The sequence below is a fragment of the Elephantulus edwardii genome, unplaced genomic scaffold (assembly GCF_000299155.1).
Source record: "Elephantulus edwardii isolate Elephantulus edwardi_28Jun2011 unplaced genomic scaffold, EleEdw1.0 scaffold00096, whole genome shotgun sequence".
Taxonomy (NCBI): Eukaryota; Metazoa; Chordata; class Mammalia; order Macroscelidea; family Macroscelididae; genus Elephantulus; species Elephantulus edwardii.
This window is the reverse complement of record NW_006399846.1, coordinates 2,228,343-2,243,273: the sequence shown is the minus strand read 5'-3', so window position 1 is coordinate 2,243,273 and position 14,931 is coordinate 2,228,343. Positions and strand designations below refer to the sequence as shown.

Here is a 14,931-nt window from a genome sequence, read left to right as displayed (position 1 = left end):
GTTTTCCCTCACTGCCTTTTGAAATCTTCTGTTCAGCAATTTAGTATCTTGAATTTGCTTTGGCTTCTCGGCACTCTAGTGCAATATTCAGAATCTCTTCTGACATTCATTTTGGTATTTTCTTCCTTCTCTGTCTTTCTAATGACTTTTTGTACTCTTCCTGGATGATACTCTTGATATACTCGCACAGCTCATCTTGTCTTCACTCATTGGTGTTCAAGGCCACAAACCTGTTCCTGAGATGGTTTTGAAACTCAGGTGGAATAGACTCAAGGTCATATTCTGATTCCTGTGGATTTGATTTAATTTTCCTTAGCTTCAGCTTGAATTTGTATATGAGTAGTTGGTGGTCTTTTCCATAATCAGCACCTGGCCTAGTTTTCACATCTGTTACTGAGCTTCTCCAGCCTTTCTTTCCACAGATGAAATCAATCTGATTCCTATGCATACCGTCAGGTGAAATCTATGTGTATAACCTGCATTTATGTTTCTTATAAAATGTATTTGCAATGAATGCATCATTGATTGTGCAAAATTCAATTATTCTATCTCCAGCTTCATTTCTGTCACCGAGTCCATGTTTTCTGTTCCTTCTTCTCTGTTCTCAACTTTTGCATTCCAGTCACCCATTATTATTATTGCATCTTGATTACATGTTTGATTGATCTCTGGCTGTAGAAGTTGGTAGAAATCTTCTATTTCCTCTTCTTGGACTCTGGTTGTTGGTGCATATATATGAATGATAGTGATATTCATTGGACTTCCTTGTATGCATATGGATATTCTCCTGTCACTCACAATATTGTACTTCAAGACATATCTAGAAATTACTTTTTTAACTATGAAAGAAACCCCATTTTTCTCACCTTTTTATCTCTGGAGTAATATATCGTATGATCATCTGACTCAAAATGCCCCATGCTGGTCCAACTCATCTCACCAATGCCTAGTGTGTCGTTATTTATGTGTTCCATTTCTTCCTTAACAATATCTATAATTTTCCTACACTCATGGCTCTCACTTTTCATGTTCCAATCACTAGTGTCTGTTTACAACTGCTCCTCTTCCTTTTGTATTTCCATACTTGAAAGCTGTGCCTTAGTTGCCCTGTTAGTCTACGTGTGTTCTATTGTACATAGGGTTTTCAGGTGCCTGCTATTTCAGAAGTGGATGGTCAATTCTTCCTAGTCTTTCTTAATCTGAATGCTCAGATTTTAAAAGTATCTGACAGACCAGCATTATTTATTGTTGTTATGTACCATTAGGTCAATTCCAATTCACAGAAACCCATGGGACACAATAGTGCTAACTGCTCCAGAATATCTTGACTGTAATCTTTATAGTTTTTCTTCTACAGAGTCACATAGTGGATTTGAACCACCAACCTACTGTTAGCAGCTAATTACTTATCATTGTGCCACCAGGGTTTCTTTCATGGTCCACATATGCTTTGTGTGTTTACACATGCAGTGCCAGATCCTCTCCAGGTCTACGTGCAGCAGCATTACCTATATTCTTCATTTTTCCTAAATATAAATGTTAGGGCTGTGGGGCTGCTCTCCCTTCCTTTCCCAGAATACTCACCAAAATGAACCACAGGAAGCAGCAGCTGTGGCTCTGTTTGTCTCTGTTAAGGATGTGAAGCTGTCCTACCTCCCTTTCCCAGGAATAGTTAGTTAGCTGAGACCCTCAGCCCACTTCCTTATCTTGTAAAAAACGACTGCGAACATCCCCTTCCCCAATTTTCTTGTAAGATAATATATAACCCTCTCTAAGTGGGGACTCTTCTCTACTTTGGAGCCAGGCTGGCAGTTTCTTCTCAATAAATTATCTTCCTTGGCCTGAAATGAGTTCTGTCTTTCCTCAACAACCTTACAATAAAATGTATATCTAGTCTAGTCAATGTAACAGGAGCTCTGATGACTTAGAGGTATGAAGTTGCAGTGCCAACCCTAAGGTATGCAGTTTGACTCCACCAGACACTCTAAGGGAGACAGAGGGACAATTTCTTTCTTTTTTTAACTTAAGGCCTCTGAAAACCCACTGGAAGTTCAGCTATCTCTGTTTCAACTCAATGGCAACAATAATAAAATCCAGGGCCTGGACTGTAGCAAAGGAAGCCCTCCATTGTGTGCGAGTTATTGGCATGACCAAATGAGCCTTCTGAAAAGTCTTCAGGGAGCATGCGTTGACATCTTCTTATCACCTTAAGTGGAACAGATGTCTTGCACCTGACTACAGTGCAAATCCACCCAGAAATACCGGGGGCGGGGAGAACTCATAGTTGTCAAGACTGAACCAACTCATAGGTGACCCTCTAGCAGAGGCTGTAATGCACGGGAGGAGATTGTCCATCATTCTCATGAGGAGCCATGGAGGCTTGAACCACCAGCGATGTGCCACTTTGGGGATACAGTGAAACTCCCTACAGATTACGCCACCAGATCTCCCCTGGGGCGGGGAGCGGGAAAGCCTGGTGATCTACTCCCATAAGCTTGCAGCCACTGAAAACATGGAGTTGGGTGGAGATCTAGACGGACACACATGATTTGGAATTAATTTGACAGTAACAAATTATATCACCTCTTCATAGACATCTCAAGGATTTGCACTGAGAACCCATTCTTAAGTGAGTTTGATAAAAAATTGAAAATCAAGACAAGTAAGTGCTGAGCTCCCTCTGGCACATATTATTTTCTAAGAAATCTAATATTCTAAAAAAAGGCAAGAGATGGTCGATCACTCCCTCTCAGGGGAGGGGAGATGCCAGAAGAAGAACATGGGAAGGTTACCAATGAGCAAACTGTGGAAAGAGTCCAAGGCCACAGCCATTCACCCAGTCTCATCCACCCAGAATCGGCTCACCTTCAACTCCCATGTGCCCTGTACAAGTGATCAGGTAGCATCACCAGTAACACTTGCTGCCCTCCAACTCATCCCAGCCTCCTACAGGCTGGTCCCTTTCATCAGCCCCCTGCTAAAGGACAGGGCCACCACAGCCTTCTGATCACTAAATTCAACAGCTTGTTCTCAATGGACTACAAAAAGAACACCCGTTCACGAGTCCCGGGGTTCTAATCACTTACTAGACAACTTTGGGAAAGTGATAATCTCTCTAAACCTCAAATTCCTTATTAAAAAAACAAGTTCTGCCTGCCTAAGGGGGCTATTTTAAAATCCTAGAGGGAAACACTTTGAAAATTGTAGCCAGACAACTGTAATAAAGCAATCACTGGCAAAGAGCAAAAGCTTAAGCAAACAAATGATGTGGTCCCACCCTAACAGAAGTTAAGCACAATCCTATTTTGCCCCTTTTATTAGCCTTTTCCCCTGGCCTCTCTGGCATGATCCTATTTCTCATCCTCTGGCCTTCTGAACATTCTCATTTCTGGACTCAGCCCTCTTTTCACCACATTTCACTCCCTCGGCAAGCCCATTTCCCTCGGCTATACACAGCTCTTTTCAAGGCAACCTCTTGCTCAGGTTCCAAATCCATTAATTCAAGTAATTGATTCCACTCTCTCACCAAGAAGACGCCTTCTTGGAAACTCAAAGTTATTAAGGCCAAAACCAAACACTGTGTCATTTCCTCCCTCTTCAAAATCTGTTCTGCGTCCAGAGAATCCTCTTGGTGCTTCTGGCATCTTCTCAGGCATTCAAGTTCAAATTCAAGTTTAAGACACTTTAACTGGTCTCTCCTAGTAGACTGTCAAGTGTGTCTGTTGCCAATCTCTAACCCAAAACTTGGGGCAGAACAAGTGCCACACAAATGGTTTTTCAAGAAATCTTCTGTGAGACATGTGAAGAAATGCTCCAAATCACTGCCAATAAGAGAGATGCAAATCAAAACCACGGTGAGGTACCACCTCATTCCAGTAGCAGTGGCAACGTTTAGCAGGACAGCAACTAATAATGTTGTAACTCTTATACACTGTTGGTAGGATTGTAAAATGGTTTGACGCTTCCTCAAAAAGCTGAACATAGAAATTCCATATGACCTGCTATTCCACTACTTGGAATATACCCTGAGAAAATGAGAACTGAGGCACAAACGGAGACTTGTATACCAATGTTCATAGTAGTGTTACTCACCACCACAAGAATATGGAAACATCCCAGATGTCCAACCACAAATTAGTGGACTGAGAAATTATGGTGCATTCACACAATGGAATACTACACAGCATGTAGTAGCAATGAGTTTGTAAATTATTACCTAACATTGGAGGGACTGGAGAGCATTATGCTGAGTGAACTCAGTCCCACAGGGACAAATATTGTATAAAACCATTATTGTAGAATGAGTATGAATATCCAGAAGGGAGGGGAGGGTGGAAGCAGAGGGATGTGGGGGAGATTAATCATGGGGTTATACCATTTGATGGGTGGCAGGATGAGAGAAATTAGAAGAATCTGGTCTGAAAAATAATGTATTCAAATTTTGTAAATAAACTAGTATAAACTTTAAAAACAAATTTATACATATTTAAGAAATGTATAATGCATGTGTTGTTGTTGTTGTTGTTGTTGTTGTTGTTGTTGTTATGTGCCATTGAGTTGCTTGTGACTCATAGCAACCCTATGTACAAGAGCCCTAAATGCTGTTCTATCCTGTGCCAACCTCGCCGTCTCAAACACACTCATTCCCACCACTCCACTCACAGAATTGATCCACTCATCGAGGGTCTTCCTCTCCTGCGCCATCCCTCCATTCTCCCAAACATGATGTCCCTCTCCAATGACCAGTCCCTCCTTGCAACATGCCCAAAGTATGTCAAATGAAGCTTTAGAATCCTTGACTCCAAGGAGCATTCTGCCTTCACCTTCTCCAGGACAAACCTATTTGTTCTCCTAGCAGTCCATGGTATATTCAACACTCTTCTCCAACACCACAGCTGAAAGGCATCAATTCTCTTTCTATCATCCCTATTCACTGTCCAACTCTCCAATGCATAGTACGTAATTGCAAAGACTATAGCCTGGATCAGGTGCATACATAAGCAATATGTCTTTATCTAGAGTTGTTTTACATGCCCGACATACACAAAGCAAGTCAAGGTAGGAATGTACCTTTAAGCCAATGCTGCTCTAAAGTACTTTCATCTGGCTCAAAATGCTTCAGGCTGAGAACACTAACAGGAAGTTAAGGGGAAGATTAGGCACCATATCATCCCTTCCCTGTTCCAAAACGAGAAAAAATGAATCCTAGATGTGGAGAGATAGGAACTCTTATACACTGCTGGTGGGATTGTAAAATGGTACAACCACTCTGGAATTTTCCTCAAGAAGCTGAACATAGAAATTCCATATTATCCAGCTATTCCACTGCTAGGAATGTACCCCAAAGAAAACAGAACTGAGACACAAATGGAAATTTGTACACAAGTGTTCACAGTACCATTATTCACAATATCAAGAACACAGAAACAGCCCAAATGTCCAGCAACACACAAATGGCTGGAGAAATTGTGGTACATTCACACAATGGAATACTATACAGCACTCTGGAGCAATGATTTTAAAATATATATATAACTTGGGAAAGACTGGAGAGCATTATGCTGAGTGAACTAACTCAATCTCATAAGGACAAATACTACATAAGACCATTATTATAAAAATAGATGGTTAACTAGTAAATTACTTATGAAGGTCCAAAGGGGTGAGGGGCAGGAGCAGAGGAGTGATTATGGGCAGGGGGGAAATCACAGAGTCAGACTATTAAGTGGGCAGAAGGAGGGGTGAAGGAAATGGGAATGATACATGGACTTGAAAAAAAGTAGGGTAATGGTGTGCATAGTTCAATCGTGATTAATTTTACAAAACATAATCCCAAAGAAAGGTGACCCAACAGAGTGTGGATATTATCGAACAATATCATTGATATCACATACAAACAAGATTCTGCTGAAAATTATCCAAAAACGTTTGGAACAATATGACAACAGAGAACTGCCAGATGTGCAGGCTGGATTTAGAAGAGGTCGTGGTACTAGGGATATTATAGTTAATGTAATGTTAGATGGATCTTAGCAGAAAGCAAAGAATACCAGAAGAATGTCTATCTGTGCTTCATTGACTATGCAAAAGCTTTTGACTGTGTGGATCACAATAAGCTGTGGCTGACTCTGAGAAGAATGGGAATCCCAGAACATTTGATTGTGCTAATGTGAAACTTATACTTGGACCAAGAGGCAGTTGTCAGAACAGAGCAAGGAGACACTACATGGTTCAAAATCAAGAAGGGGGTTCGTCAGGGATGTATTCTGTCTCCATACCTTTTCAATCTGTATGCAGAACAGATCATCCGAGACACTGGGCTATACGAAGAGGAATGTGGCATCAGGATTGGTGGAAGAATCATCAACAACCTGCGTTATACAGATGACACAACTCTGCTTGCTGAAACTGAGGAGGACCTGAAGCACTTGCTGCAGATGATCAAGGACTGCAGCCTCCTATATGGATTGAAGCTCAACATCAAGAAAACAAAGATTCTCACTACTGGGCCAATTGGCAGCATCAGTATAGATGGTGAAGAGATTGAGATAGTTAACAGTTTTAGTTTACTTGGCTCCACAGTCAACACTCTTGGTAACAGCAGCCAGGAAATCAAGAGATAAATTGTATTGGGAAAGTCAGCTGTGAGGGACCTCTCAAGAGTACTGAAGAGCAATGATATCAGACTGGAGACTAAGGTGCACCTGATCCAGGCTATAGTCTTCACAATTACGTGCTATGCATCAGAGAGTTGGACAGTGACTAGGGTAGAGCTGTGGTGCTGGAGAAGAGTGTTGAATATACCATGGTCTGCTAGGAGAACAAACAGGTTTGTGCTGGAGAGGGTGAAGCCAGAATGTTCCCTGGAGTCAAGGATGCTGAAGCTTTTTGTCTGACATATTTTGGGCATGTTGCAAGGAGGGCCTGGCCCTTGGAGAGGGACATCATGTTTGGCAAAGTGGAGGGGCGGCGAAGGAGAGGAAGACCTTTGATGAGATGGATCAATTCTGTGACTAGAGAGGTGGGAATAAGTGCATTTGAGATGGCTAGGTTGGCACAGGGTATAGGAGCATATAGAGCTCTTGTACATAGGGTCTCTATGAGTCGCAAGCAACTCGATGGCACATAACAACAACAACAACAACAATGTATGAGAATGATTATGCAAAACACAATGTGAATGAAGGAAAATGTGAAACACAGTGTCTATGAATTTAATATGCAAACCAATATAATATAAAAAGAAAAAAAATAAATCCTAGAGTAAGAAAATGGGATGCCCTACTGCCACGCTGGAGTTCTAGTTCTCCACATGTAAAGAAGTCAGGGGCACAAGCAAAAGCCCAGCTCTGTTCCTCTGGACCATTTCTTTTGTTGAGGCTCAGTGCGCCAATGAATAAAATGAAGGACTTCGAGGTCCATTTTCCTTTCCAGCTCTATCATCCCTTCTACTGTCACTCACCATATGGTGTGGTGGTTTGAGACAACATCTTCGGGCTGGAAGATCTCACCGTCATAGTAGCAAGGACAGTGGTCCTTGGGCACACAGTCCCCCCTATCATCCAGGTAGAGTCCTGGAGGGCAGAAGCAGCCCTCAGTGCAGATCTCATTACATTCCTCATCCGGGTAAGAGAGGGAGCGGCAGGTGAGGTTGCAGGGGGTCCCACATTGCAGGTACACCTGGTCATGCGGGCAGTTCAGTGCTGGGAGAGAGTGAAAGAGAAGGACAGTTTCAGTGGAGGCATTGAGAAGATAAAGGGTGATGGGCTCGGACTTGAGTGCCACCATTCGCAGATGTAACCTGCAAGCATAGCATTATGGTCACTGTCTTCTTTTCCCAATATAAACAGCAGCAGCATATTTTCTATATTACATATAGATGATAGAGATGCATGTATTTTCTCTCTCCTCAACTCATCTCTGAATCGTCAAATCTTGGCATATAGTAGAAATGATGACAGATTCTGAATCTGTGAATAATAAAAACAACGAGGAGTAATAGACAAGAGGCATCTCCTATGAAGATTAATAATAATAATAACAACAACAATGGCTGCTCTTAATAAAACATCTAATGAACATCCTGCTCTCCACATAAGTTTTACATTGTTTACATCACTCTCAGTAATGAGTTAGTTCAATTTAAACACTTCTTTCCTATGGACAAGAAAACACTAAGCAACTTGTCAGGGCCACACCTCCCAGAAGAAGCAGGGCAGAGTATGAATCCAACTCTCTCTTTCCCTAAAGTTTGTGCACATAACCACCATGCTCTAAATAAGGAACCAATTGTTTATCAGCTATGTGTTTGAAGACAAGCTGGTCACAGGAGCAGGGATATTTTCACACCTAACTCAGAAACAAAGGGGCCACCCCTATTACGCACAGCCTACTCACTCTGGCTTCCTATAGAGAAACACTACAAGACAGGAGTCAGGAAGTGTGGCAAAGCTGCAAATCAGCTAAGGGGTGGGCTCTGATACCTATTACCTGGACACAAATCCCAGTTATCAGTTATTCCATTAGCTAACTCTGACCCAGAGAAGGTGGCTCAGTTACTTTAATAGTCTATCATAATAATACCCACATCCTAGAATCTACTGGAGATTAAGTGCTGTGTCTACAGTAATGCCTAGTATTTTGGCAAATGTTCACTGCTATTATTATAATTTTTAGTATTAGTATTAGTATTAGTATTAGTATTAGTATTAGTATTAGTATTAGTATTAGTATTTAGTATTAGTATTAGTATTACTTAGCCCAGGTGGTTGTTGTTGCTATGTGCCATCAAGTTGCTTGCGACTCATAGCGACTCTATGTAAAACAGCCCTAAATCCTGCTCTATCCTGTGCCAATCTCATTGTCTCCAACACACCTACTTCCATTACCCCAGTCACTGAATCAATCCACCTCATCAAGTCTTCCTCTCCTGCACTGTCCCTCCACTCTCCCAAGTATGACGTCCCTCTTCAAGGACTGGTCCCGCCTTGCAACATGTCCAAAGTACGTCAGATGAAGTCTCAGAATCTTTGCCTCCAAGAAGCAGCCTGGTCTCACACTCTCTAGGACGAACTTGTTTGTTCTCCTAGCAGTCCATAGTATATTCCATACTCTTTTCCAGCACCACAGTTCAAAGGTATCAATTCTCTTTCTATCATTCCTAGTCATTGTCCAGCTTTCTGACACATAGCAAGTAATTGTAAAGACCAAGGCCTAAAGTAGGTGCATCTTAGTGTCCAGACTGACACTGTTGCTCTTCATCAGCGCAGGTTAGTAGGCTCCAAATGGGACAGAATGTTTCAAAGAATTGTCTAGACCTAAGAAGACCTTAATATTTCTGAATTCTGGTGAAAACACAGCCCACTTTCTGCTCTGGGGAGCATGTCTGGTACATTCTGGGAGGATAGGGAAGGTGAGGGGAACATCTCACATTTTCAAAATGCTTATCAATTACTGCCCAAGAAATGAGAACCTGGCTCTGGGCACACCCACTCTGAGACCTTTAGAATCCTTCCTTCTCTGAGTTAGAATTCATATCTACAGCACAAACACACACACACATACACACACATGCCCAGCAGAATATTTCCTAATAGCTGTAAAAGTAAGCCCTGGGCACATCTTAAAAACTCGGGTGAGGGAGGGAAGAATTTCTCTGAACTTATTAACCAGTCAGTACTGAATTGCTCCTCACAGGGGCCCACGTTTGTCGGAGCTGAATGGCGCTCTACAGGCTCTTCGGCAGCGGGCTTTTCAGAAGGAAATCTCCAGGTAAACGCCAACAGTCAAACCTCCCTGTTAGCAACTGGGCACTTCACCATTTGCATCACCCACAGACACCTCTGTGCATATTACACATCGATTTTCTCTGAACCACTGGAGAGACTTTTCCTCTGAACCAGCAGATCACTAGATGGACATTTAGAGATCGGACAGGTTGTACTGGGTAACGTGGAACAACAAAGATGGAAATTTTCTCTCAATTCCATAAACCCTCATTGATAAGGGCACATTTTATCCATTAAAATAGACTAGAGCTGAAGAGTCCTATTTCCTCTAATAAATGCTCTCCAGGGCTGACTTGGAGCCGTAGTACATTTCTCCTTCAGCTTCTCTACTCCAGAAGAAACCAAGCACAAGCAGACGTTTATTATCAGCCCAGTGTGGCAGGGCTTGTGCTGGGCATGGAATGCAATGATGGTGAGGTTTGGTCCCTGCATTCACAGAGCCTACAGTGCTGCCCTTTTGAAGGAAACATAACCAGCTGACAAGAAAGCCAAGTATGTGACTCACCTAAATCTCCTCACAGGCAGCTGGATGCTAAACTTGGGGCCCAGGAGTACTGTTAGCTGGCAGGATCTCTACTTACAGACCCTACAGGAGTCAGTGGTTTAGAAAACTCTGGCCACAAGAGTTCCACCAAGAATGGAAGATGAGGTCTGAGAGAGGGCCCAACTTGAGCCCCCATGGGAGCTGAGAAAGAAGAGTCCAGGAGTCCTGCTCACTCTCTGGGGAGCTCAGAAAGGCAGCCCAAGGCCATTTGGAATCTTGTCTCTGGGTAACCTCCACACAAAGTCATAGAAACAGATCACTGTGTGCCCTTAAAAGTCACCAAAGAAAAGTCTTTCCCACTGCACAGTACTTTCGCAGTCACGTTATAAAGCCTTGGGAGTCAGGAAATTCTTTAAATGAATCTTAAAACCTGCTAATGCAATATCAGCTATTTCCTCTTGTCCTGTCCCCCAGGAAGGGTGAAAACAGCTGCTCACAAGAGATTACGGATCTCTCGGCAGTCCCTTTTCATTCTGGGAGAATGACCTAAATTGGGAAATCTTTCTGAAGCTATAGTCGACTGATAAAGCATTATGTCAAATACTGGTGGACAACCACAGCTCCTTTATAAACATCACATCTATCCACCGCTTTTCCCACTCTCTAAGCAGCAAACACTGATGAGATAACTAGAGTATGGCAGCTACAAGTGAAGGCCTCAAGGTCATGTAGCTAGTAAGTCACGAGCTCACTGAGAGAAAGAACTCAGACGCAGCCCTGCCTGCTTCAGCGCAGGACTCCCCGAGAGCTGGAGAGAGGCACGGGAGGCAGGTGCTTATGGATTTGCTCCCTTCAACTTTACTTTTTTCATCTGACTTGATTCCTAGGACTACAAATTCTGACACATCTAGAGCTCCCAAACCTAACGCTCTCTACAAATATAAATCTTAATTCTGCCCAATTTTCTGCATAGCCCCTACTTTCCCACTTCCTCTGGGACCATCTACAGTTCTCTTTACTTTATCCCTAAAAATAAAAATATTCACACACCTCATCTTCATCTTGTTGTTCTTCACTTTACTTCACCCACATTAGTCTACCGTTACAAACAACACCTTTCTGCTATGAAAGCACCTTCTTAAAATCATGGTCAAGTACACTTTCTCCAGAAAGTCTTCTTGATCTGCTATCAAGGATCTCTCCAGAGTGCAAAAGAGCAATGATGTCAGTCTAGAGACTAAGTTGTGCCTGATTCAGACCATGGTCTTGCTTGCTACATATCTGAGACCTGGATAATGACCAAAGATGATAGAAGAAGAATTAATGCCTTTGAGTTGTGGTGCTGGAGAAGAATCCTGAAATACCACAGCCTGCCAAGAGAGCAAACACGTCTGTCCTGAAGAGAGTGAAACAAGTTTGCTCCTTGGCAGCAAGGATTTTTGAAGCTCTGTCTCACATACTTTGGACATGCTGCCAGGAGGAACCAGTCCCTGGAGAAAAGATATCATGTTGCAAGGGTAGAGTGTCAGCCCAGAAAAGAAAGTAGGACAGATTGGGTGAGATGGATTGACACAGTGACTGTGACAATAGGGTCGGGTGTTTCAGAGAGAGTAAGCTTGACTCAGGATAGGGCAGGGTTCAACGCCTTTGTTCATAGGGTCACTGTGAGTCAGAGTTGACATGACAGCACATAACAACTGGGAAGCAGTTTCCATTTATGCCTCAAAAAAGGGATGTTCAAAGTAAATCACAGCACCTGCCTGACCACATTTGAAAATGTACCCAGAGCAGGAACAGCAGTCAACCACTACACATACAAAGAGAGAGAGAGAAGCACAATCTCAACACTTGAAGGACCAGCATGTGGCAGAAGAAACCAACTCTGGTGTCAGAAATCTAACAGTGCTGAGTGAGACTTTAAAATCATCCGGGGACAATGATAATATTCAACTTTATACAGCATTATTTAGTGTCAGAGATTCTGACAGAGTTGGCTGATGGCTTTCCTCAAGTTACATGCAAAGATGTGTATGTGCATTTCTCACCGCCCTCATCACTCTCATGGAAGATACTGAATCCCCTGGGGTCTGGGACTGTCTTGCTGCACAAGCTGATTATACACATTTGGACTATCAGAAACCTCTGCTCTGCACAGACCTCAAGACTCTGGACCTCCAAGTTCAGGGTTTGGACTTGCCCTCCAGGAGCCGACCAGGGCAGCCAGTCCATCTTGTGAGGGAGCCAGTCCTCACCACCCTGTGCCACTGGGAATTGGAAGGACAATGTGGCTGCAAATGAACTGCTGGCGCGCGCGCGCGCGCGCGCGCGCGCACACACACACACACACACACACACTTTGTCAAAATGCCGTGGGCCCACTTCCAAATGAAATAATGCTGAGAAAGTGTTGTGAAAAGGACAAGTGGACTGAACAGCAGGGCAGCAGCAGCTGATTAAATGCAGGGCAAACAAGGAGGGCACCCACCACAGAAGTTGGGCTCCCGCCACGCAATGCTCACGCCCCTCTGGGCACAGGCCGCAGCGTAGCTGGCCACCGCGCCGCACAGGCAGTCTTTGCCATTGGAACAGGAGCAGACATCGTAGTGGCAGTTCTGCAGGTAGGGCCGGGGGCTGACAGTGTGGTGGCAGGCCTCGAACTTGGAGGAAATCAGAACAGCACAAGCCTGCTCTGCAAACCTGGCTGTGTGGAGAAAGAGAGGCGTGAGCCAGTGATGGCCAGGCCCTACCGGTGCCCAGGCCCCCAGGAGCGGCTCCCCTTCTGAGACTCCCATGCCTGCATCTCCAGCAACAGCACAAACTGTGAGAACTACTTCTGCTGGCTCCAGGAGTCACTGAGTGCTTTTTATTCTGCAGCCAAATAACTTCCTTAATTGCATTTGCTTTAGAGAAGGGCATCCTCAGAGGACAGGTTCACTGACAGAAGGAGAGGCAGCCCAGTGACCCCTTGGTCAGGAGGGTTGTTAATGGGCTGAAATGATGCCACAGATAATCTGCAAACCACTAGCCTCACCCCATTTGTCTTAGAATAATTGCACTCAGTGTATCTGCTGCTCCAACAGACTGAGAATGTCCTGGGCAGGGAACCACATTCTAATTTTCTTTCCCAGGGTTTGGCTCACAGAGGGTGTTCAATAAGCAAACTTGAAAGACTAAATGATCCAGATATAGATCATCAAATGCTAATGGTATAAAGAAAGGCCCACCCAAGCCCTACCTCCATGCCTTTGCAGCCCCATTGGGGACGCTGCCTCACAGAATGTACTAGCTGCAGGAGACCCCAGGGCTATGCAAGGCATGGCCCTCCCCACCAGGTTCACCATACTTAGGCGAGGGTTGAGGTTGCAGGGATCGCTGTCCTGCTTCTGGAGGTCTTGGCAGTCCCCGTGCAGCTTCCAGGCGTTCCCAAAGTCCTCCACCAGGGGCTCCACCAGGCCCGAGGGAGTGAGGAAGTCATCGCCCTTGTTGCCATTGTAATTCCCACACAGGCCGCAGGTCTTCCCAGCATAGACAGGGGACAACTGCAAAACAGGGCAGGCCTCTGGTATATCATTATATGAGCTGTCTCTACTTTTTCATTTGCTTATTTAATCTCTTTTATATCTTAAGAGAGATTGACTAATCTTAAGAGAGATTGACTCAAGATACATCTTAAACTAATCCTGTCTAATTAATGTAATGAGACAATCCATTCCAAAATGGCATTAAAACACAGGCACAAAAATTAGAATTTGGAACACATTATTGAGAGATATAATTCTATCCACAACAGATGTAAAAGATTTCATATAAGGAAACCTGCATAAAAGTACTGCAGGAAATCAAAAGGGACTTAGATAAGTGGGGAATGCCTCCTATTTATGGATCAGACAAATTAACACTTACAGAGCTCTCTAAGATAACCCTTCTAACTTGGAGCTGAATCCACTCTCAAAGGTCACCTTTCAGTCAAACAATAGATTGGCTTATAAAATAAGCACCACCACCCTTGAAGAATATACTTGCTTAAACAATCACTTTTACAAGACCAAACTGTCAACATTTACTCAAAAAACAAAGATAAGAAGGCAAGGAGGGGCAGGGATGATAGGTACATGCAAACAGAGTGGAAATAGTGAGATTATTGATACTTTGCAAAAATTGTAACCAGAGTCACAGGACAATCTGTATAAAAATTGTTAAAGGGAAAACCAATTTGGTATTTTACCATTCACCTAATATACAATAAAGTACAAAATATAATTAAGAAGAAAGAAAAGCTTAGTACTCTACTTCTGAAGAGCCAGCTACTGAAAATTCCGTGATGCCCAGAATCTTGTGGCATCCTCTGATACACACAGGGCCGCTACGAGTCACAACTGACTGGCTTAATGCTGAACTGTTTACTTGATTTACTGTCTGTCTAACCTTGTTAGACTTTAAATGAAATGAGGCCAGTATTTGGGGGTTTTATTTGTTTCACAACTGTGATCTCAGCTTCTAGAACGGCCTGTAGATACTCAGTATCTGTTGAATGAACATGTCCTTGAGAAGAAGATAGAGCTGAGGACTTAACCACTGCACCACCAGGACTCCTCCCTCCTCTCAGCAGTTTCCCCTCAAACTCTTAGCGTCAGGATGTTTCCATCCTACATATATTTT

The 14,931-nt window shown here is 43.4% G+C and overlaps 1 protein-coding gene across 1 annotated transcript in view; it reads right to left on the bottom strand.

Annotated features, from left to right (window-relative positions):
* The window catches only part of VWF (von Willebrand factor), a 227,928-nt gene that overhangs the window by 127,658 nt on the left and 85,339 nt on the right, over window positions 1–14,931 (bottom strand). The window contains exons 13-15 of the mRNA XM_006891361.1: window positions 13,616–13,811; window positions 12,758–12,973; window positions 7,463–7,703 (exon numbers count right to left, since the gene is read on the bottom strand). Of these exons, the coding sequence (XP_006891423.1) occupies window positions 7,463–7,703; window positions 12,758–12,973; window positions 13,616–13,811 (653 nt within the window). The remainder of the gene's footprint in view (window positions 1–7,462; window positions 7,704–12,757; window positions 12,974–13,615; window positions 13,812–14,931) is intronic.